Source organism: Lutra lutra, chromosome 4 (genome assembly GCF_902655055.1).
Source record: "Lutra lutra chromosome 4, mLutLut1.2, whole genome shotgun sequence".
NCBI classification, from domain to species: Eukaryota; Metazoa; Chordata; class Mammalia; order Carnivora; family Mustelidae; genus Lutra; species Lutra lutra.
In genome coordinates, this window is record NC_062281.1 from 54,298,532 (window position 1) to 54,323,691 (window position 25,160).

The 25,160-nt window shown below is 43.1% G+C and overlaps 1 protein-coding gene across 2 annotated transcripts in view; it reads left to right on the plus strand.

Moving 5' to 3' along the window:
- The window catches only part of PAG1 (phosphoprotein membrane anchor with glycosphingolipid microdomains 1), a 137,501-nt gene extending 112,972 nt beyond the window's left edge, over positions 1-24,529 (plus strand). For both annotated transcript variants that reach the window (XM_047725906.1, XM_047725907.1), the window contains 6 exons: positions 1,070-1,276; positions 2,804-2,855; positions 5,970-6,066; positions 7,727-8,328; positions 12,408-12,467; positions 16,798-24,529. In XM_047725906.1, coding sequence (XP_047581862.1) covers positions 1,152-1,276; positions 2,804-2,855; positions 5,970-6,066; positions 7,727-8,328; positions 12,408-12,467; positions 16,798-17,166 — 1,305 coding nt within the window. In that variant the 5' untranslated portion in view covers positions 1,070-1,151 and the 3' untranslated portion in view covers positions 17,167-24,529. The remainder of the gene's footprint in view (positions 1-1,069; positions 1,277-2,803; positions 2,856-5,969; positions 6,067-7,726; positions 8,329-12,407; positions 12,468-16,797) is intronic.
- Positions 24,530-25,160: the final 631 nt, after the last annotated feature.

Here is a 25,160-nt window from a genome sequence, read left to right on the forward strand (position 1 = left end):
TTCCCTATGCTGTGACTTTTATTCCCGTGATTTATTCATTCCATAACTGGAAGCCTGTATCTCCCAGGATAATCATTAGTTTTTAATATACTGCTCTATTTTTCAAAATCCTTAACTGAAAATATTCCACAATACTCATGTGACCATTTTCATTTAGAAGATTAACAGCTGGAACAGGGAGCACGCAGTCGCCCCCGCTGAGAGGGCGCTTCCTCTAGGGGCTAAGACGACAGTTCTGGAGTCCAAAATGGCTGGACTCCCATGCTTACCCTGCCACTCCGCATCTGTGCCATCTTGCGAGAACTTACTCAATGTCTCTACCATTCAACTTTCTTGCCTGAAAAATGGGGATGAGCAGGGCGTTCTTCACAGGCCAGTAACAGTAAACAAGGAAAGTGTTTAGCAAAAATTCCAGGACAGGCCAGGTATTAAAATGTACTAGGTACAGCTTTTGTGCTTAATTTGTAGTTTTTTATAAAGAGGTCTTATTTACTTCTGGTGATGTATTCTTAGCACATACTTTCATCTTTTCTTTGGAAAATGTGCTTATGGAGCGCTCACAGCAGTTCAGTGAAAACTGGCTCTGAAGACAGTCACAGTCACAACAGATAACTGTTCTGGGGTGAATAAAAAGACATTCTCCTTCATTAACTGCACCGGCCTTCAACCTTCTCCAAGAGTGGTAGCTTTGAGAACTAGGGAGATAGGTGGGGAAGGTGTGAACTGTGTTTTTTGAAAGCTGTAATAAATGCTTTCCACTGCTCTGGGAGAAAAAAATCCAAATAAGCATTTATTTGCTATGGAATTCATGTGATCTCATTTGATTTGAAGACCTTAAGAATCTGTCCCCCAACATATTCAAAATAGTAAGCTATCCATTGTGCTGGGCGCTTGTGCATTCCCACTGTACGTTTTTAGGTGAGGGAAACAAAGGCCTAGACAAGAGAGACCCAGCGCGTCCTGCACACCCCTCCCTAACTCTGCTCAAAGCCTCCCTCCCAACACGCATGCATTACAAGACTATCACTTTAGTGAGAAGTTGTTTCAGAACACACCATTCTCTCTGCAGGAAGACGAAGCACCCCATGCCTATGTTCCCCATCTGAAGGACTGACAGACTCCATCAGCGTGTGCCACTTCGTGCGCCCACCATGGGCCCCCTGGGGAGCATGCTGAGCAGTGGGCAAGTGCAGGTTGTCCTGTGGGGCAGTTTGGCCGCTGTTGCCGCTTTCTTCCTCATCGGCTTCCTGATTTTTCTGTGCTCCAGTTGTGACAGGTGAGAGCCAAGGGATATCCAGTGGAACCCTAAAATAACCCGTTCCCTGTACCCAGAAGATTCTTCACCTGAAAAACATGTAGGAATCCCACTCCGCAAGCATTCACAGAAACCCCTGTGTTAAAATTGACTTCTCTGCTGCAGAGCATCCCAGGACACTTTTTTGAGGTTGAATGAAAATCTGTATCTGATTTTGCTGAGGAGCAACTGGAAGAAGCCTCATGTACGAAACTTCCCAGAATGAAATTCTTGCGGCTCTTCTGAGCACATCTTTGTTAAACTGTATGCTGTCTTTTGCCATCTATGCGCATTTGAAAATCTTAAGTCTGATGTGTCTTAGAGGTACTCTTTTTGCTGCCCCTTGAGACTTACTGAGAATTATTGCTGTTACATGATTTGAAAGGATCATTTTATTAAAGACTGGTAATCTAGAACTACTGTTTCATAAGAAACAGATTAATTTTCCTATGGGAGAGATGAACTGTATGAGAAATAATCATCTTGTCTTTTTTGAGAGTTAGGCTTCTTTTCTTCCACCCCTCCATGTCCCCTCATATAAAATGTCTATACTCTCCCAAAAGAGATCTTTGCTTAGGAGCAAAGTTCTTTCTAATGGGGAGTAATTTCCCAGGTGCTCAGACACTGTTAGGATGCTGACAGCCTCCGGGTGGATTGGTATAGACCAGCCAGCCCTCTTCCAATCCCTCCTCCCAGTGACTTCAGGAGAGACCCTGAGGTCTCTGTCAAGAGGGGGGACGTCTGATTCTCTGAACCAAGTAGCCTCCTAATCCCTGCCCAGTTTGGACCTGGGGCTCTACAGCTTGGTCTGAGTCCGATCAGGAAACGGGGCGTGCAGAAGAGTTTGCTCCCCTGGACGTGGGAGGACCTGTCTGTAATTATTTACACTCCCACTAGGTGTCACTGTTGCTTTGTACATTTGTGGGAAATGTAGTCTCTAGTATTGACGGCTTTCTTTAGACTGTCCTGAGTAAAAATAAATTCTATTTTTATTCGATGGACTTTTCCATAGACTGGAAGTACATATGACTCATCCCGAGAGCATGTATCCTTCCTGACGTGCCAAAATTTGTATTTTATTTCATTATTTTTCTAGTCCCATGGCAGTGTGCAGTCAACTTAGCAAAGATCCTGAGTTAAGATAAATGAAGAGTAGAAAACTGTCTGGATTTTGTTTAAAAAAAAAAAAAAAAAAGCAAAATCATTTCTAGTATTCTAGATATGAACGTGCCTAGTCCTCTTGTTGTAAACTTATATTTTCTAATCTGGGAGAAGAGGGAGACCCAGAGAGATGACCAGTCTCATGCTGAGACTTGACCCCCCCTCAGACCCTGATGCCTGCAAAGGAGTGATGGAGTCACTGTCCAGCTTTTGCTTCCTTGGCAAAATAAACCAGGATCTTAAAGGGAGATTTAAATGTTGATAAATATTAGGATAGAAAGGGGAGTGTATGTTTGATTTTAGATAGCATGTTTGACAATCCAGCAATGTTTGATTTTTCCATTTCAGAGAGAAGAAGCCGAGGCAGCACAGTGGGGACCATGAGAACCTGATGAACGTGGTGAGCCCATGTGCACATGTCCGTGTGTGCTTTAATACGTCAGCTGCTTCTCTGAGCCCTGTGCCCACAAGCTGGCAAGCTGAAGGAAACCGAGGGAGAGAACCCAGCCAGAGTCTGCTGGCTACTAGGCTGTGCCCTCTCTCTGTAGGATTCTTACTCAGCGTGGCTAGAGGCCTGTGCAATTAGCCAGATTGGCTGGGAGAGTTTCTAAAATGGATGCACTCATGCTGCTGCCAGAGAGAGCCTTCGAGAGCTCCAGCCTACCTGCGATTGCAGGGCCGCCTCTGCCCAGCTCCAGCCTTGTACCCGTTTGCTACGTCTGTGTAACAAAGGACCACAGCCTGTGGGGCTTAAGTAACACGTGGACTGTCTTGGAGTCCTGGAAGCTAAAACTGGTGATCAAGGTGTCCACGGGGCTGGTACTTCAGAGAGCTGGGAGGGCGAACGTGTTCCAGGCCATTCTCCTAGCTTTGGCGGTTTGCTGGCGGTCTTTGCCGCTCCTTGGTGCCGTCGCTGTCATGTGCTGTTCTCCCTGTGTTTCTCCATGTGGTCTCTCCGCTCTGCATGTTTCTGTACAAGCTTCCCCATTAGAAGGACTCCAGCATGACCTCATCCTGTATATGGCCCAGCTGGGTTTCCACCATCCTCCTTTCTTATGGGGCCTGGTCAAGCCCCTCAGATCCCCCCTGGTGAGGAGCAGCGTGAGCCTCCTGGTCATGTTCTCTCCACTCAGGGTCATGCCCTCACCTGACTGAGCCACTCTAGCAGCTGGAGACCAGGCCACCCCCATACTGGCAGGGCTGACGGCATCCATCTTGCTTGAGCCCATGGCAGTGTGAAAACAGAAGTGTTTCCAGTCCCTGGATTTCTCAAGGTCAGGGAAAAACTGCTTTGGGGGAGAGGGTGTGAAACATGGAGTGGGCAGACAGAGGCAGAGCTTCCCCAGGAGGTGTCTCACTACTGGTCTCCCCACCCTACAGAGGGGCAGGACTCTTGTATCCCCAGCAGCTGGGAGCCCCTGGGGTTTCCTAGCCTCCTTCTCTGGGCACACACACCACACCCACGGCTGTCCTGGGTTCTCAGCACCCAGGACCCTTTACCCTTTTCCCATCTGTCAACCCACTTCTCAGCTGCACCCCATGCCTCTGTTCCCACAGACTGCTGCCATGGCGGTGTTGGAGGGGGGGCTCTACTATTGCTCCTCCCACATGCAGGTCCCAGGAGCCGAGTTTCTCCACCACCCCCATGCTCCTCAGTGCCAGGTGCCAGGTGAGGTTAGGGCAGGAGTCCCCATGCCTTGGGACTATTTGAGGCTAGGATTTAGTGGTGGCTCTTCTGGGGCTCAGTGGGGAGGGCCTGTCCTCCATCCTGCGTCCTTCCTAAGCAGCGGTTCTCAGGGATTGGCCTGTGCTGCTGGTGCGGGGCCCAGGGAACTGTTAGCAAGCCCCCCACCGTGTGGTTCTGCTGGATGCTCCCGCCTGAGCACCCCCGTGGTAGACCTCCAGCGCCTGCTCATCCACCCCAGGTCAGCAGAGCCCTGGGTGTGAGGGAAGATGGTGGCAGACAGGTGAAAGGAAGACGGAGATGCTCATGTACCACAGCCTTCACAACCCCACAGCCTCTTCTTACACGGGTGTGCATGTGCACAGGGGCAGTGGTGTGCGAGCTCACACCTATAGCCTGTCCACCCAGCTCTAAGAGCTTCTCTCTCAGCTTCTAAATCTTGTTCAACTTGCAGACTCGCCACTTAGCCCTAAGAAGCCCCTGCGGTCAGCCTCACCACCACCACCCACCCCGCCCCCAATCCCAGCTCTTCTACATCCCAACCCCCCCTCAGCCCTAGAGCAGCCACAGCTAAATCCTAGCTTCAAACAGTCCCAGGCACAGGGTGCCCTGGAGTCTGCACCTGCAGCTACCAAGAGAGAGGGAGGCTCACTCTGGGCTCCCCTGCAGGATGTCGGTCATGGAAGCTGAGATTAGACGTGGTGGCTAGAACCCTTTATGCTACTTCAGCAGAGATGGGTTGGGATGCTGTTAGGAGCCAGAATGGGGGCCTTCCCCCCTCCACCACCCCTCTGACTCCTGTCCAGGCGGGACCCTTCTGTGCTATGAGAGTCTGCTATGAGAACCTAAGTTTGGGACACTCTTCACTCAGGAGCAGCAGGCTCGCAGGAAGGGTCCATGACACAGCGTGAGCTGTTTGCTATTATTATTATTATTATTATTATTATTTGGTTCCCAGTAAGAAGTCAGAGAATTTATGAAGTCAACTGGCCAAGCTTCTGGGGCTGCTTATATAAGAAGTTTCCATGTGGACTCCCGGAACATGACCCAGCTGTGGCCTCCTGGGTCACACATGCTGTGTCTTCTGCAAGTAGGATGTGGCACAGGTCACATTAGCAGTGATTCGGGCTGCCGCATCTCATTCCATGTAATATCCCCACATTCGAGCCCGGCAGGAAAACGGTCAGTGCCGTTCTTCCCTCCAGGCATCCTGACTCCGTGACACTAAGAAAGATTTGCAGACCTGCTCTTTAACATACGGAGTTCTTGTGAAGCCTGATGCAGAGACTTGGCAGACATCAGCGACGTTATCCCCTTCCGCCAGGCTGCAGTCTCTTCCCGTCTTTCCTTCAGATGGCAGGTTTCTGTTAAGAACAGCATCTCGCAGCCCCCGTGGCACATCGATGAGCCTGCTGTCTGCGGCGTCCATTCTGACCAGCACGGGAGCTCTTGGTCCCCTTTTTACCTTGAGCTAAAGGGACTGATCCCTTATGTCCCACCTGTAGCCCACTTGTAGAGCACAGGGCAGAAAGCTCTGCAGATGGTCTTGGAAGACTCCCAGGGTGCTGAAGAGTCCAGGACCACTCTGTCTAGTAGAGCTCCACACCCCCAGGGACATGGTCTGTGCCTGAGCTGGTGCAGTAGCCCCGAGCGCCTGAGAGCTGCGGAGCATTCCCAGTATGGCGGGTTCAGCTGAACAGCTCAGATCTGCTGGGTAGCATTTAAGTTTGAGTGGATCTGGCTTTCTGTTGTTGCTGTTTTCATTTGGAGAAAAAGCCATGGTGACTGTCCTCTGCCTATAGTCTGATCCATGTGGTGTTTGCTTTGCAGCCTTCCGATAAGGAGATGTTCAGCCGTTCAGTTACCAGCCTGGCCACAGATGCGCCTGCCAGCAGCGAGCAGAACGGGATACTCACCAATGGCGACAGTAAGTTCCACAAAGATACTGGCTTTCCACGCAGGCCTCGTCTCCTGAGAAATAAGTCATTTCAGAATATGCTGCTCAAAAACTAGGCAGTGTGTTCATGCTCTTAGTATTCCTGCCGGTTTCAGCACAAATAAGCTCATTTGGATGAAAAGCTAATATTGATTCATTGGTTTCTCTGTACCATTGCTCTAAGATTTGTATACTAACTCATCCCTACACCACCCGATAAGATTACTGTTATTCATAGTATTATTACTCCCTGTAAGATAGCCCTTGTTACAGCTTATGGGTGAAGAAACAGTAGCATGTTGCTGCTTCAACCAATTACCACAAACTCAGAGCCTTAGAACAACAGAAATGTATTAACTCAGAGCCCAAAATCAGGGTACCAGCAGAGCTCCATCTCCTCCTGAAGGCTCTGGGGTGAATCCATTTCCTTGCCTCTTTCAGCTTCTTGAGGCCATCAGCATTTCTTGATTCCTAGCCTTTCCCTCCATCTCCCCGTCTCTTTCCAACTCTCCCGCCTCTTGTCACTTCAAAGGACCCTCCTCATTACAGTGGCCCCCCCCCGGGTAACTCGGGCTGCTCTCCCATCTCAGGCTCAGCGGGTCATTCATCTGCACCTCTGTGATGCTGGGGTACACACACCGCATTGCCTGCCACTGTACTAGACACGGGCCCAGGCTCCAGGGGCCTTAGAGAACCCCGGTCTAGTCAGTAAAAACAAAGATTAAAACTCCTAAGTCATAAACACACACATACACACGCATATAAGGACTATACATAATATGTAAGGACCGTATGTTATATAAAAAGTATATAAGAAATATATGCACGAATATAGGTATTTAAGTACACATTTATACATATGTACTTATACTTTTTAAACGTCTATATAAAAACTATAAAATGGAGCGACAGTCATTTAAGAACTTTGTTCACTGCCATGTTAAGTATGAGAAGAATGGGGCTAGGCTTGGTTGATGTATGACATATGATGATGATGCACTTTAACGGTCTCTGGCATGTAGTAGGCACTCAAAAGCATTTGACAGAGGGATGACTGAATGGTTTCACACAGTGCATATCTATGGAAATCTAAGAATTTCACATTTGATTTTCTAATTTGGGGTAGAAATGGTAGGGGAAAGGAGCGGCAAGACAGAAGGAAGACCTTTAAAGAGCCACGGGTGTACCGTCCCTTTGTACTTGCGGTTGAGGGTACGTTTTACCCCACTGTTTCCACCACGTCTGCCAAACAAAAGTGACCACTGAAAAGCGGATGGCTACCAATTATTCCCGCCAAATGGAAGGCAGCCACCATGTGTGGGGAACTTTGGTGCCCAGCGTCTCACAGAGTCAGACCTCTGGTCACATTAGACACACTGCCTACAAGAATCCCACCAAGGAGCAATGAAAGTGTGAACCAAATTCATAGCTAAGACAGTTTATTAAACATTGTATTGGAAAGATGTAAAATAGCTGGCCCTAGTTTTAGCTCTGGTTGAAAAATCAACAATCATATTGTCTGCAATTTGCAGTGTAGAGTCAAATAAAAAACAAGCACCTTGATTTAACTTGACTTTGCATTACCCCAGTTCACTGCAATAATTATTTAAGGGATAGTCTTTCTCCATTTTTAATACTTCTGCTGCTTCAGTCCTTTCAGAAGACAGTACTCTGACCTGCATGCAACATTATGAGGAGGTCCAGACCTCAGCTTCGGATCTGCTGGACTCCCAGGACAGCACGGGGAAGCCAAAGTGTCACCAGAGCCGGGAACTGCCCAGAATTCCTCCTGACAGCGCAGTGGACACGATGCTCAACGCGAGGAGCGTGGACGGGGACCAGGGCCTGGGGACGGAAGGGCCGTATGAAGTGCTCAAGGATAGTTCCTCCCAAGAGAATATGGTGGAGGACTGCTTGTATGAAACTGTGAAAGAAATAAAGGAGGTGGCAGCAGCCGTGAACCCAGGGAAAGGCCACAGCAGCAGGTCAAAGGCGACTTCCGCTTTGAAAGAGCTTCCGGGGCCCCAAGGCCCCGAGGCGGACTTTGCTGAGTATGCCTCCGTGGACAGAAACAAGAAGTGTCGACAGAGCGTTAACGCAGAGACTGTTCTCAGAAATTCATGCGACTTGGAAGAGGAGGCCCCACCACCTGTCCCCGTTAAACTTCTGGATGAGAATGAAAACCTTCAGGAGAGGGAAGAGAACAAGACAGCAGAGGAGGGAGCCTCAGAGGGGACCAGCGAAACCAACAAGGTGGGCTCCCGTGGTTTTCTTTCATGTGCTTTTGTCATGATTGGGCATCTAGCTACTCCTGGGGCTTTTACTGGCACATCGTTCTGGGAAATATATACAAACACTTCCAGGTTCGCTGAATGATGAAAGCTGTTTTAGCATAAGCTGTGTTTGACTTATTCCCCCCTCCAAATAGTAAAATACTGAAAACTCATGCTTGTAAAATATTTCTCTGTTGGCACCTAACTTGGATATTTTCCAGTTTTTACATCATGTTTAACTGGGACCAAATACTATTTTCTTCATTTTGAAGATCAGGAATTAAATGGAGACTAGACTCTTGGCCACATAGTTACCCCTTCTGCTCGTTGCTGCCCCAAGCAGCAGGGTGATCTTTACCCTCTGGGACCCCAGAAGTCAGAGCACAGGAATACACATGGAGAGGACAGACTCACAGGGGCCACTGGTAGTACCTGCTTCTATGCACTTTTATATGAATCAAGTAGATTTTATCTTGGGACAGTTTCAAAACAGTAGCCTACAACTTTTTTTTTTTTTTTTTTAAGAAAAATATATTTATTTTCTTGTTTTTTCCCCTTCATCCACCATTCCCAATCTCACTGCCCTCCTCCCATAGGCATCCATTCAAATTTTTTTTTATTAACATACAATGCATTATTTGTTTCAGGGGTACAGGCCTGTGAATCATCAGTCTTACACAATTCACAGCACTCACCATAGCACATACCCTCCCCAGTGTCCATAACCCAGCCATCCTCTCCATACCCCTCTCACCCCCTAGCAACCCTCAGTTTGTTTCTTGAGATTAAGAGTCACTTATGGTTTGTCTCCCTCCCCAGTCCCATTTTGTTTCATTTTTTCCCTCCTTACCCCCCACAACCTCAAATTCCTCATATCAGGGATATCATATAATTGTCCTTCTCTGACTGACTTCCTTAGCTTAGCATAATACCCTCTAGTTCCATCCACGTCATTGCAAATGGCAGGATTTCAGTTTTTTGATGGCTGCATAGTATTCCATTGTGTGTGTGTATACACACACCACATCTTTATCCATTCATCTGTTAATGGACATCTAGGTTCTTTCCACAGAAATAACTTAACTCTTAAGTTTAGATATTCAACAAAGCTCTGAAATGTATTAACAATGGCCGAGCCGGGGCACCTGGGTGGCTCAGTGGGTTAAAGCCTCTGCCTTCGGCTCAAGTCATGATCTCAGGGTTCTGGGATCAAGACCCACATCGGGCTCTCTCTGCTCAGCAGGGAGCCTGCTTCCTCCTCTCTCTCTACCTGCCTCTCTGCCTACTTGTGATCTCTGTCTGTCAAATAAACAAATAGAATCTTTAAAAAAAATTTTTTTAATAAAATATAAATAAATAAATAAATAAAACAATGGCCAAGCCTTCTCTCTTTCTGCGAACCAGACCACAACAGCCTGAAATTCACATCTTCTGTTGTAAGTATCTCCTTGGAATTTAACAAGGCCAGTCTTCTTAGGCAACTACAATATAATTTCTGTTCACTACACAGGAAAAAGCAAGGTTCTCTCATCTCAGGTTTTGGTAGGAAGGACAAGTAGGTCAGTCAATAGTAGCCTTAAAAAGGATCTGGAGTTCATGATCAAAATGTGAATCCTGGCTATGGTTATAGAGGTTATACTACATAAGTCATTCTTCACAGTATTCTCTGAATGCATTTCGACTTTAATATTACCCATGAAATCAGCTGCTGAGAGCCTCAATATAGATGTTTATGAACCTAGTCATGAAATGCAAAAATGCAGCCTAACATTTTGCCCTTCATATAAATTGTGCCTGAAGCAATTAAGGCTTTTTTACTTAAAAGCACTTGAAAGGTAAGAAGATCAATTATCTAACCACTACTGGTAAACAATTCTCCAGATATCACATCAGAATCTGTAACTATCCATCTGGGAATCAGATTACTTTTCTATAGTAATACAAGAATGAATAACCCATCATCTCCATTATAAACAATCCTAATTTTAAGTAATTCAGGAACTTGAAATATTTAATATTCATTCATTTTTTCATTCATGCACAAGAAGATTTTAGTGAGCACCAACTATGTGCCACACAACCTTCCAGGTGCTGAGAATACACTGGTCACCAAAACATACAAATGAACAAAAACTCCTGCCCCTGTGGAGCTTACACTTTAGTGGGGAGAGAGAGACATAAATAGACACATAAGACACACATTTTAGAAGTTTTAAGGTTTACAGGGAAAAATTAGAATAAGGAGGACAAGGAAAGTAGAGTGGGAGTACAATTGTGAATAGATGGTCAGGGCATGCCTACTGTGAAAGTGGCATCTGAATGAAATGTTCAAGGAGACGGGAAAGTTGGGGAAAAACAGGTGGAGCAGGGAAGGGGCAGTGCGAGGGCTGAGGCTGGAGCTTGCCCGGCCCACCCAGGGAAGAGGAGGGTACAGGTGTAGCCAGAGAAGAGTGATAGAAAGGTAACCAAGGGCCCAATCCTGTGTGGCCTGTATTCAAAATTTGAATAAAAAGGGGGTTAGAAAATCTTGAGCAGAAGAACGGATTATTCTTAAGTTTGGAAAAGATAGCCCCGACTGTAGTGTCAAATTCAAGTGTCAAAGGTAGGAGACCAATCAGGTGGGGATTCTCACAAACCACACGAGAAAGGATGGTGGCTTGGAACAGGGCAATAATAGGAGATGCTAAACGAGAGCCAGGAGTTCTGCTGGTGGACCAGATGTGTAATGAAAAAAAGAAAAAATCATGATGAGTCCCAGGTTTGGCCTGAGCCTTTGGAAAGATGGAATCACCCTTAACTGAAATGAAGAGGAGGACTACAGGCAGTCAAGTTTTGGGAGAAGACTGGGTATTCAGTGCTAGACATGTTCTGTTTTGGACACATACTGGATGCACGAATGAGCAGCCTTATGAGAAAAGGCCTGGGCTGCATTTGTACACTTGGAAATCCTCAGCAGAAAGTTTTTCCTAAAGCTATGACATTGAATGAGGTCATCGAATGAGTGTCAATGGCATCTAGAAGAGTTCCCAGGGCACAGGTCTGGGAAGGAAAAGGAACCAGCAGAGGACACCAAAATAGGAAAGAAAAACAGGGAAGTTCAATGTCCTGGAGGCCAAGTGAAGAAGGTGCAGGGACAGAGGAGTGGCCACTATGGCAAACACAGCAGTGGATCAGAAAGTACGGGCTGAGGACTGACCGTCCCATTGGTTACACGGTGGATATTGGTGTCCTTGGAGTGTCAGAGGGAGAAACTTTACTGAAATGGGCTTAGAGAGAGAATAGAAGAGAAAAATTATTTGAGCAGTTTCTTCAGACAACTCTTTTAGGAGGTTTTGCTAAAAAGGGATGAGGCAATAGATGGAACTGGAAGAAGGGTTGTTTTGTTTTTAGAAACAGAAAGATCAGCATGGTTTCACGTGGGTGGGAATGATTTCATAGCGAGGGAAAAGCTGATGGTATAAACAAAATGGGAGTCTTGCTGGAGCACATATTCCTGAGTAGATGGGGAGGGCCAGGATCTCATGCATGAGAGGAGGGGGTCATCTTAAAGAGGGGCTTAGATAGTTCTTTGGTGATGGGGAGGAAGGAAAACTCACGAATGCAGCGATGGGGGCAGGTGGGTAAAAGTTAATGGACATGTCCTGATTTCTTCAGTTTTCTCAGGGTCACCAGCTAAGACTAAGGATGGGTGAGAAGGTGTTGGAGTTTGGGGAGAGAGGAAAAAGTGGGAAGTGGACAGCTAGGAGAGCAGGGACTGGGTGTACGAGCAGGTGTGGTATGACAGGGAGCAGCATTAAGGCCTCACAGGAGGGCTGAATTCACCAGTGATCAGGAAGAGCACTGGGTATTTAATACTACTGGGTATTGAACAACATCACACAGATTTTTTATTAAGTGTTTATCTTCAGTTGCTTGACATATTTCTTTGTAGAAAAATTTCTTCCCTAAAAAACATTTGAAAACATTTTTATAGATAGATGTGTCACAACATATGTGAAAGAAAGGATGGATTATTGACCTCAAACTATACCTTCCCTTGGTTTGTGTTTATTTTAACAGAGATTTAGTTCATTGTCGTACAAGTCCCGGGAAGAGGACCCAACTCTCACAGAAGAAGAGGTGAGTTTGGTTGCTTTTTTTAAATAATCACAAAAGCTCTGAAGAGTTTCTCTCCTTGCATAAATGACTGTCATGTGACCTTCTCCAAAAAAAGCTAAAATACTCTCTTCAGCATATGTCTGGAGATCAGGGTTTGGGGATGTTGGCTTTATAATGGTTCAGAGAGTGACTGGCAGAGGGTAAGACATGAAGGAAGAGAGGATAAACAGGTCACCTAAGTAAAAGAAACTGAGTAGGAAAGAAGCATCAGAAAAAAATAGAGGAGGGGAGAAAGTAGGATGAGAAGAGAGAAATTTATGATTGAGAGTTTTAGTGAGCAATCAAGAAGGCCACCTTTGAAGGAAATTAATCATGGACTGGAAAATACAGGGAATTGAACAGGTGGGTATAGGGAATTTAATCCAGTCTAGGAGATGGAGGAGAAAGGTTTTAATGAGGAATTTTGGAGGCCGAGAGCAGGTAACTCCAGGAAGTCCAATTCCAGGCTGGCTCGACAGTCAGACATAGCAGCCAACAGGAGAGGACCCTCAATTCTCCCAAGTACCAGGGCTAAATATTCACTGGTTAAACTTATCAGTGAACCATTAAACTTACACAATCCAGTATATACATACATACATACACATACATACATACATATACATACACACACACACACACACACACACAGAGTCAAGCTAGGCTCAGAGAGCTGAACACCTTAATTTATCTGGCTATATATAGCTTCTGCTTAGAGTTCCTAGTACGGTAAATTTGGTACATGTAGAAAAATGATATGCATATGCAGGTACATCCCCTCCTACCATCACACTTTGCACAGAGTATTAAAATAGGAAATAGACTACGATCCCACACTGGAAGTTCAAAGATCAGACGAGCTGTCCACAGGTAATGCTGTCCACTTGCTTCTGTGTTTCCTGCCCCCTGGAATGGATTTGCCATCTGGCCTTATAAGCCAGAACCCTGGACACCATCCTTCCCACCCCATTTCCTCACTGGCCTTATAAGCCAGAACCCTGGACATCATCCTTCCCACCCCATTTCCTCATTGTCCTCAAAGTCAGTCAGTAGCCAGCTCCCCTGGTTTCTTTCCCACACTGCTCTCTCCATGCACACAGTGCCCGCCCCTCCCCTCACTAAGGTAGCGCGCCCTCCTCCCAGCCTGTGGCGGGTCCTTTGCCTTCTTCCAGCCTTCTCTCATCCACACTGCTCCACAGCCCTCCCCCCTGGACAAGAAAGTAGAATATATGAGAGCTCTGGAAACCAGGCCTTTAAAATACATTGAGACTAAGTAAAATTTTAAATTACTTTTCTTCTAATCTTACATTGTTTGTGGTTGTAGAAAATAGGACCTAGATATACTGATGAATTTTTAACATAGATTAAAGTGCTGTGATTCACATACAGTCATTTTAGGAAGATGTTTTAGAAAAAAATAATTACAGAAGTCACTTATTTCTGTATTAATGTAATAGAATGTGAGTCCAGACTGAAACTGAGATCTGAGTTTTCAGTACTATTATCCCAATTTAGCAGAATGATGGGGAAAGGGCTGCTTATAGAAAGAGAAATGGGGAAAAGGTAGAGAGTAATTTAGGAGAACATAATAACAATTTATAGCCAGAATAATAAAGATGAAAGATTTAAGAGAGAAAAGTTATGAAGCCAAATAGCAAGGGGGCTTGAAAGGAACAAAATTTACTCCAACAAAACAGAAGTAATAGTCCTTGAAGGCAAATACTCAAACAGAACATTAGAAGACTTGAGAATCTTTTATAAGCGTTAAAATTTATGACATCCTCTGCAGAGGTTCCTGTAGGTTCCTGCCCAGAAATAATACGAGTTCCAAATTAATGAAAGAGCCTATAACTTTCTAAAAAGAATATAAAGACCAAGAAAACCCAAGTAATTACAAAAAATAGGGGCATTTATGGCAGGCATCGGGGGAAGAGCATTGAGGAGAGAAGCTCAGAGGCCAATCCCATTGTGTGTTCAGCCTTGATGCTCCCCCGAAGGTGAAGAGGCCGGCTAGTACGCTGCCTCCCCTCTTCATCCTCGTCTATGATGTACGCTTGATAATCTAGCCACATTTTTGGCTCAGACCACCTTTTAGATATTAAGATATTTGTTACCTCGCTAGGAAAAGCAGATGATGTACCTTAATTCTTCCTAATTTCAAAGAAATTATAAATCTTCATTTCAAGAGTAATTTTTCCCACTAAAATCTCTAAGATTCTGAGTTTGTCAGTGAGATTTTGAGTGAGAATGTCAATTTAATATTCATTAGAAGGGTCAGAGCAACATGGCAAGCGCTTCCCAAAGATGATTTCTCTGGCTCCAAATGTTTGGATTGTCAAGGCCTGGCAAAGCAGAGCCCCCAGACTGCAATGAAAAGTTCTCATGCAAATGACCAGTTAGCATGCGGCAGGCCTGTCTTGAGAAGCTTTTGAGGCCAGCTGGAAACTTCATCCACAGTATGTGAGATATGTGAAAGCAAGAAAATATCTCTCCGCACTTGGGAAGCCAAGCATCTGTCAACAGGCATGTTCATTTATTTCCTGGGTGTTTGAATTAATCAATCATTATGGCCAAGATAAATATAGGTAATGAAGGATATTTCCACTTATTTCCAAGCATGATTTCTAACAGCAAAATAATAACCCTCAAAAAAAAATCTCTTAAAAAATCTCTTAATCAGTATGTTTAATCTATGATTACCAACAAAAATTAAATCCCTCTTGATAGTAGAGGTTATATGGGGGTATATTAGGGAGACTGAGTAGGTATGCCTGGAAAATAGCCCAATCTTCCCACAGGAAAGAGTGCCCTGTACGTTAACTGTCTCCAAATTTCATTTCTGAGTTGGCTGGTTTGCAAATAAGAATGAATTTTTCCCACTGAAGAAAACTTAGCCCCATCTGTAAATGTCTGTTTAAACAGTAAGATGCAATGAAGTTGAAAATTAATGGAAAATGAAGCTTTTATAGGTAGATATATGTGTATTGCCAACCAGAATCCAGGACCTACTTTTCAGACTACTTTCATGCAGAAAGAGTGGGTCAGATAGTCTAATTCAGTGGTTCTCACACTTTAGTGGGCCTTTGGGGCCCCATGCCCCAGCATTTCTGATTCATTGCTTTCTGGGATGGAGCCCTTAGCTTTCTAATAAATTCCCAGATTCTGGTGCTGCCAGTTTGAAGCCCACATTTTGAGAACCATTCATCTAACATGTTTTCTGCCCTTTTTTCTAAAGCAGTAGAGCCTTTTTTTTTTCAGATGAAATAGCATTCTGATAATAGAAATCAAATAAAACATGATACTGTAGTGAGGTCCCAAGGACCTCTTGAACTTCCTGTTCCTCCTGCTCTCCTCATGCCTGCCCCTCAGAAGACCCAGAGAACCTGGTGTTCATGGAGTTATGCCAATATGGCTGGTCTACTTGCAAAGTTGAAGATGCTATATATAATTGTTCTCTAGAAGTATACTCAAGGATCAGTACAGGTAACAAAGAATCCACTTCGGGGTTTATATCTGAATGAAATGAAAACTGTCTTGAAGACGTATTTTCACCCTCATGTTTTTGCAGCATTATTCACAATAGCCAAGACGTGGAAACAACCTAAGTGTTCATCAGCCAGTGAATGTATAAAGAAAATGTGAGGTGTACACATACACACACACACACACACACAGGAATATTATTCAGTCATGGAAAAGAAGGAAATTCTGCCTTTTGTGACAACTTGGATAGACTTTGAGAGCATTATGCCAAGTAACAAAAAGTCAGAGAAACACAAATACTGTATGTTCTCACCTCATGTGGAATCTAAAAAAGCCAAACCATAGAAATAGCAAATAGAACGGGGGTTGCCAGGGGTTGGGGAGTAGGGGAAATAGGGATACCTAAGTCAGAGGGTACAAACTCCCAGCTATATCCTGAAAAAGTTCTGAGGCTCTAATATATAGAGCATGGTACCTATAATTAAAAGGAGTATACTATCATACTTGAAAGCTGAAAGAGTAGATCTTACATGTTATCACCACACACACACAAAAATGGTAATTATGGCAATGAAGGAGTTAACTAACCTTTGTGGTAATCATTTTACAGTATCTATCAAGTTATCATTTTGTACACCTTAAACATACATAAGTTATATGTCAATGATATCTCACTAAAGCTGGAGGGAAAACTGGTCAAAGAAAAAAACAAAAAACAACCTGCAAGGGACACACACGTGCCGATAGTGCTAAATATCTAGCTTGTCGCTATAAAGGGGCAGGGAGAAGTCAAACTTGAAGCTTATTTCATTTACCCTTTGTTTTCCAGATCTCAGCCATGTATTCCTCAGTAAATAAACCCGGACAGTCAGGGAATAAATCAGGACAGACTCTCAAAGCACCAGAGTCCAGCCACACCTCCATCCAAGGAGCTACTCAGAGATCCCCCTCTTCCTGTAATGATCTCTATGCTACTGTTAAAGACTTCGAGAAAACTCCAAACAGCGTCAGCACTCTTCCACCAGCAGTGAGACCCAGTGAGGAGCCGGAGCCTGATTACGAAGCAATACAAACTCTAAACAGAGAGGAAGACAAGGCCACCCCAGAGACCAATGGCCAGCGTGGCCTTTTCCCAAAAGAGAATGACTATGAGAGCATTGGGGACTTGCAGCAATGCCGCGATATCACCAGGCTCTAGCAAGCGGGAAGTCAAGCCCGCACAACATATGCTGGCTAGCGGGGGCATTTCTTCTGCAGAGGACAAGAAGTGAAAGCAACCCCTTCTCTGCGCGCGCTGCTCCAGTAACCCGATGATAACTGAACACGTGGAGACTGTTTCCTGGGGCTGGAAACAGTGAGGTACGTACCGGGACTGCCCCCGAGCGGGCCTCAGGGCCCACCCAAGCACATCTCCCTCATGTACCCTCACCTTCTGGAAAGATCCCAGCTGTCTGTGGTTTCACCCGGTGAGTGAGGAAAGCCGAGATGCAAGGAAGAACTGCGTCCATCAAGAACCACGACTCCAACTGCCCAAGATACTGCCATTCCCAAGAGCCAGGTTTTTCTTCCTTTCTTCCCTTTTTTGCGGTCTGCTCCTCACGTTTAAATGTATGGCTTTCTTCCCTCTTGAAATCGTCTGACTTCTAATGGTTCATTCCAAGAAAGTTCTCCCACAAGGCTTGGCCTTTGCCTTCAACTTTGGGGTTTCAAGATGTAAGAAACTGTGGTCGCTGGTTACTGTCAGGTGCCTGGTGCTCTTCTGAGAGCCACACCTGGGAGAACAAGAACCCCACAGTGGGCAGGACTGGGGCTGCGCCCTGAGCTCCTGACACCTTCCTGCCTCCTGATTTGGGCCTCTACATCAGCAGCCTCTCACGAAGTACTTGAAGTCATTTTTAGATGCTTTATTTTATTTTTCTAGTCAAAGCGGTTCCCCTCCTTCACCCCCTACACACCCAGTATTTGAAACTCTTCAGAGCCTTTTCAGTATTTTCAATGAATATTGTGGTACTTCTATACTTGTTTCAGCCCAGAGCTCATTCCTCTGAAACAGAGAGCCTTAATCTCTATGTTGGGACACAGACCACATATCTGGACGGCAGCCATGGCGTCCGTCTCTGAAGGGCTGTGGACTTGAATGTGTACTTCTGATGACCCCTGCTGCCACACCAACAGTGTGAGATTTCATAAGTTAACTGCTACCCTAAGGTAATCTATCGAAAATTAAAATGTAAACATTTATTTTTGTTATATAAATTTATAAGATGTTTTATGTTTAATGCCTAATTTCTAGAAAGTGCCAGAAAAAAATGTATATTAACTATTTTGATTTTATGTACAATGATTTATACTCTCATTCTGAAAAAACACCATAAAGCACATAAGCTAGATAATTACATGTACTTGTTATCTGTTTTCTAATCAAGTATTTAAAATATTGAAGGTTTTTAAAGACGACTTTTCAAATGGTACTTGGAGCCCTGGTCAAAGTTTCTGGCTCACTACAGAAATAAGTGGAGTGGACATAAATGACCATTTTCTGTGATTTGTGGTAGGCAATACTCAAATATTTGAAATGGTAAAAAAAAAAAAAATGGAAGAATGAAATATGACTAGGGAAGACTGCATTAACCTCATGAAGGTATTATAATTCCAGTAAGATTTAGTTACATTTTTAAGAAAATTTATAGTGGTGGATTCTCCAATCCAGTGCTTGCAAATGCAAATTGCCTATTGGGATTTTTTTCTTCCCCTTCATTTTACAAAAATCAGTGGCTGAGATAACTCCGATTAAGAGCTCAGCCTGGTTTGAATTTAATCATCTCTGTAGATTTTATAAGGCCAACATTGGGAAACTTGTTCACTTTTCATTTGAGAAGGACCCTGCTATATTATGCGGAGTGGCTACAGCAAGGGGCCCTTGCTTACGCTGATTTAAAAAAGAGGCAGTTATTCTGTACTGCTGTGACATCTCTGGCTTTTCAGACTGAATAAACTCACTGTTTTCACTCCTTATGACAAAGGATGCAGCTGGGAGGGCGAAGCATCTTGCGGACAGGAGGGACCACTGGCTTGTCCTTCCTGTCCCCTGCATTCAAGGCTTGGTTCTGTGACTGCCTGCAATTCATTTCTGCAATTGTGAAGTGAGCTTTGCCAGGGTAAACTGCTCGGTTGTCATTATTTTGCAGTCAGCCTGGTCTCTCCCATGAAGACCTCACGAGCCTAAGCACAGTCATCACGGACTAGAAGGAAATGGCAGAATACGCTTGGATTGGGGGAAAGGTTATCAGGAAGGTGCCAAGGTCCTCACTCTCTAAATTCGTATCTTTCATAAGCACTGTTTTTGCCTGGTGATTTTCTTTGCTTACTTAGTATTGATGAGTTTGACCCCACAATCTCTACACCGTGGGGTTTCTTTAGCTCCTGGTGATGGCCGTGTCACATGGCATACCTAGTTTTGTGCTTGCTGCAATAATGTCCTTTATGAGCACCTGACCACTCAAAGGTTTTCCTGTATTTCATAATGTCTTTACTTATTGCCAGGGAAGTGGATATGATCTCTAAAGTGTAAAATCATTTCTAGAGAGAAAAGTTCTTTATAAATAGTCATATCATCTTGAAACTTCATTATCAGAATTTCCCCCAGAAGTTCTGAAATAAAGGCTATGCAATATAGCCATAAAATATGCACTGAAATCTCTCTCTTGAGTTGAGGATCTGTGCTAAGTTGCGATTTAAAGTATTATAAGTATATTTTAGAAGAAACTAGAAGGCCCTCCAGTACAGATCCTAAAAGAAAAAGTAATAGCACAATCCATGAGGGTTGAGGGAGGGAGAAACAGAGTAAGCTTCAGGAGCTGGCTCTGCTCTTAAGACTGCTGGGTACCTTACTGAAGCATTTTCATTGATGTATCATCGTGGTTTTGACCTGTACAGCATTTCATAAATTTCATCACTTTTTACTTTATTCATTGAAAATCTGTGCTAGTCTTTGAGTGGGACAAAAGCATATGGTTTCTTGAAAAAAGTTTCATGTTCAGCTAAATGTTACAGTTTAAATGTATGAAAGGTAATTATAATTTTTTTTTTTTTTACTATTCAACTTTGACATCTATATTATTCATTGTTATCATTTAGGTTATGTGAAGTCTTACAAATAAAATAAGCTTTAGGAGATTCTTTTTGTTTGTTTATAAGTCAGAATTATAAACTCATCTTGCCTAAAAGTAGAATCTTTGCTATTTAGTCAGGTATTTTGAAGTTTTAGAAGAATTTTTTACGCTGCTTTTACGGTTTCTCAAATGTAGTCAGCAGGAAAGTATGACGGGTTTTATGTGAAATGTTTGAGGAAATTTTAAATTCTAGAAGAAAGCAATTTTTGCTAATATGTGGGCCACATAAATTTTTTTTCCTATCCTGAACTAAATTACATTAGGTCTATTAAAAGCTTTTGAAAGTACTGCTGTCCTTTGTGGTGAAAAGGCTAATTACTGATTTATCTGCCCTCAAAATCTACCCTCAAAATCTAAGAGTTAATTATAATTGAGTGCTAACAATAGGTAGTCCACACAAAAAACTAACATTTAATCTCAGGATGTCACTAGATCTGTTCTTGTATTAGATTTTCATTTTTCTAATTAGAGCATTTGTTTACTTGAACCGGTAACAAACTGTGTATGTGTGTGTATGTACATTATACCTATATATTTACGTATACACACATATACATATATAAAGTTCTGGTGCCTGACTAGTGAGGATACATCCTAATATGTATTTGGAATGTCTACCCTATTAATGTGATGACTATTGTCATAAAAGCAGAATAGAAAAAAAGTTATCCAATAGTTTTCATTTAGTAATTACAAGAAAACCTTCCTAAGTTACCTCATATCATTTTTCTAATTAATAAATTCAGATTCTAAATTGCATCCATAATTCTCTTAGCTGAAGAACAGTGGTATTTTTAAATAGTTTTCTTATATGTGTGGCTCATTACATATTCAGCATGACAGGAGGAAATGTAAATAGGCATCCTTCTCAGAGATCATGTGGAGAAGAGATCTGGCAGAAACACCAAAAGCCACGTGCGCCAGGATGGAGCCCCAGCAAGGTGACCCCCACTGGGTGGCAGGAGCAGAGCCTGTTCTCACAGGGCTGCGTTTTCTTTCACTCTCTGGAGAGGTTAGCGCAGAGCCAACAAGCCCCGAGGTAGCGTTACGGACGGAGCCCACCTCAGAGGTGGGAACGTGGATAATCACAGAGCCGCAGCTCAAGACTCAAGTAGGATTTTTGTAAATGAGTAAATGACGTTTTTTTCAGTGCTCCTTGTACTAGTTCCTATAAGCCCGTGTGGTCGAGTGATGCCATTCTTCTGCAAGTGTTGGCTTCCGGTCCCCCTCCAGCTTCCTCTGGGCTGCTGGAGGCACCGTCTTGACAGGCTTATTGTACTGTGTAATTGAGGAAAGTTAAAGTGTAATGTTTGCTGATAATAAGTGACTGATGTGAAAAATAGGAACATGTGTCTAAATATCAAATATGGCTTTTTTTTTTTTTGCAGTGAAATCTATATGCCTTGTCCTGTGGTAGTATTTTCTTGCTCTGTGTTGTATCTTTTCTTAACATCATTCTTGACAGTGCCATTGGACAAGTTGAACACACATAGAAAGTGTCTGACTTAAAGAGATCAGTACAGAAAACAAGCTAAATTAGTCTTCATCTGAAATTATGAAAGTGAATTTTAAAAAGCCGTGGTCCAGAAGAGAACAAATATTCATAAGTGGTTTTTTTCCCTACTGCTCATTTCTAAGTCTGTTTACAGCCAGTCTTTGCTAGTTATAAAGTATTCCCTGTTTCCTAGGTTCTTCTTTATTGAACTAAGAAATAGTACTTCGGATTTCTCTTAATGCCATGCTTTTTATTAAAAAGGCAATTTTTAAGCATTCAGTTTGGTAATCACTTAATGCATTTAAATCAGATTTTTCTTTGCTCACCACTTATGCTAGGGGTATTTTTAAAAAATGTGTTGTACTCTGGTTGTCTCAGATCACCTTATGTAATGGATTATAAAGGCTGGTAAATGGTCATTCTGCAAACTTCTGTGTGTTAGATTGGCAACAGTTTAATGTTCGCTTGTAAACATCATGTATTATTGATGCACCTCATGTTTTCAGGGAAAGTATGAAATATAGCTAAACAAGTAGGAATTTGCATTTCATTGTTCATGCATTTTTTCCTCATAAAAATAGTTTCTCAAAAAAGTGACCTATTATCTCTTAGGTGGTCCTGATCAGTTTCAAAGTGCTCCTTTTGCTCAAAAATCATTCAAGACTGTGGCATTTTGACACATTGTCTCAAATGGTCTTTGTCATGGTCTAACTGTCCGATTCACAAAAGAGTGGGGAAATTGTTTCCAATACTGGGAATTTTTAAACCTTCGTTTTAAGTTTGAAAATATCTCTTATTGGCTTCAACTTGGAATGTTCTCCCCTGCCTTACTCTGGTCCTTTTAAGGAGCAGGTCTGCAGCACGGGGACACAAAGCCCCTCTTTCCTCCGATCTCACTTTGGTTCCTCCTGCCACTTGGCACAGCACCACCCCTGTTCCTCTCCCCCACCCCAGCCGCTCTCTGCTATTGGTAGGACTTCCCAACACATCTTTTCCCATAGGGACACAATCTTCAGATCACAGATCCTGCCTTCCAGCATAGGAAGCAAACCGCTCTGCCCAACTCATGTTTTGCTGTGTCGCAGGCTGCTGAGACAAGGCCACAGGTCCACCTAGGGAAGCACATGCTGGGTGTTGTTTGTTATGGGCTTTGCTAAACCATCCTCATTCTTAATCCACCTTCTTCATGAGGACGGTTAGCACTAGGGGACCATGGAACAGAACTTAAAAAGTTCTAATGAGGGCTCAAACTCACGGTTGCAGGGAAATCAGCACTACAGTCTAATGGGGTAAGCTCACTGTCCCCCACGATGTATTGAGACTGCCTTGTGTCTCCTAAGTTCCAGTGAAGTTAAATCCTGGTAATAAGAGACCCATACTTAACTATAAAGTAGGAGGATGCTATTTTTTTTTTTTTTTTTTGGAGGAAAACCACAGCTTCCTTGTAAAAATTAATCACTTATAAACAGTGTAACATTTTTTAGCCATGTGGCCACTATATCCTCTCCCCCTCCGGAAAGAGTGCTTGTGAATTATGTTAGTTGTAACTAGTTTGATCTACTTCCCCAGGTGTCAAGGAAACAAAAAATATTCGAGCATTTAGCTGTGGAGTTACCAAATATTGAGAATAATTTGGCCATTTGTAGGGAAACTGATATTTGAAGTGAGAAACCAGATCCCTTTTAAGCACTCACCTAAGGGTGATACAGAGGTGGGGGGCGGGAGACGGGGAGGCTGTCACTTTTATGTAGCTAAGGATCCAGGATATGTTTAGTTCTTTTAAACATCACTCTAAGTCATAATTATTTGAATGGTTATTCTAGAGTGTAATTCCACCCCACACCCCGCCAATTAACAGAACTGATATTTGCTCATTCTCCTTACAGATTTAATTTTTAAAAGTTCACCTAGTGTACCAGTTAGACTCCCTTACTAGGAAATTCAGGCTAAAAGACCAGTGTTGGCCCCTGGAGCCTACAGTTCAGAACTATTTTACTGTAAAGTCTGGCTTGGTTTTGTTTTGCTTAACTCAACAAGCTGGAAACTATGAGTTTAAAACAAACTTTCTTTTTCCCTTCTTAAGCTGAAGGAGGAAAAAAAATTAATTTTAGATCCCATTTAGGTAGTAAAGTCTTCCCTGAAAGACAGCTGTGTCCTTCTCTAGGTTAAGGGGCTAAAACCAAAAGCCACACTGTCTCTGAATATTCCTTTGACATATTTTTATGTTTTTAATGGAAAGCCCATAATGAATCTGAAATGATGTTCGTGACCTATCCTGTAAGCTTTTTTTTTTCTTTTTGCACTTACTTTTTGAATATATGGGTTGTTTTTTTGTTTTGTTTTCCCTGGAGCCGTGCTAGAAACAATTCCAAGGGGCTACTCCATGACCACCTCTTGGCGTCCCAGCAATGTGGCAGCACTGTTACCAGGCCTGCCTCTTAGGGAGAAGCTTGTAGGAAATGCCAGGCAAGCTGAATTTTATGTACAAGTCAACAAACATTTGAGAAGTCCTTTATGTCTCAGATTTTGACATTTAAAAAAATTTTTCTGAGTACCAACTACATGAAATTGTAACTAAGTGACATGGGCTGGACTTCCCACCCCTTACGTCTCAGTTTGTGTGTGTCTCTGGGAAATGTATTTTCCCAGCTCCCTGTCTCCCACTCTGAGTTGCTTAAGGAGCACACTCTAAATGTATATGTAGAAATGAAAAAGATGACCTCATTGATTTAAATTACTTTTAGATATCTTCTTTGTAAACTCAGGAACAAGCCTGGTTTGTAAATAGCATAATATGGCTACCAGAGCTGTAATTTGCAGGTAACTAGATACATCCTTTCAGATAGGTTTCACCTAAAGACCTAACTGTTGTAACTGGGAATAGAAACTCCTCATTAAAAAAAAAAAAAAAAAAAAAAGCCAACAAAAAGACTTCAGTAAAAGAGTATGGCATCAGCCTATCATCTGCCCCAGCGTGCTTGTTTCTTGCCTATAGTATAGTCTTTCAACAATTTTTATGGGAGAAAAAAATGCATTTTTTTTTCTTGGAAAAGTGAATTGAGGTATTGAATTAAATTCTCAGAGAGGACATATTAAAGAGAAGCATTGGATTTAGAGATGAGCTCACAGCTCTGTGGTCCCTGTTCCAGCATCAACTTTACTGTGTGACCTTGAACAAATAATTTAACTACTCTGTGCCTCAGTTTCTCCATGTACAAAATGGGGATAATGATACCTACCATTACCTACCTCATGGATGTTATGGGGACAAATAAGATAATATAAATACAAACGCTTTGATCTCTGGAAGAAAGGTGCTATATAAATTAAAGTTGTGTTGTTTTTTAATGATCCAGTTATTACGTTTAGGGTTTAAATAACAGCAATACTGTTAGTCATGTTAAGAATAAGTTTCAATTCAACACACAATTACAATTCTCTTCTGTGGCCAAATCTTGATCATTCACCTAGTAATGGTACGTAAGGAACTGAAATTTGTGTTTTCTGTGTGTTTCTGCCCATACT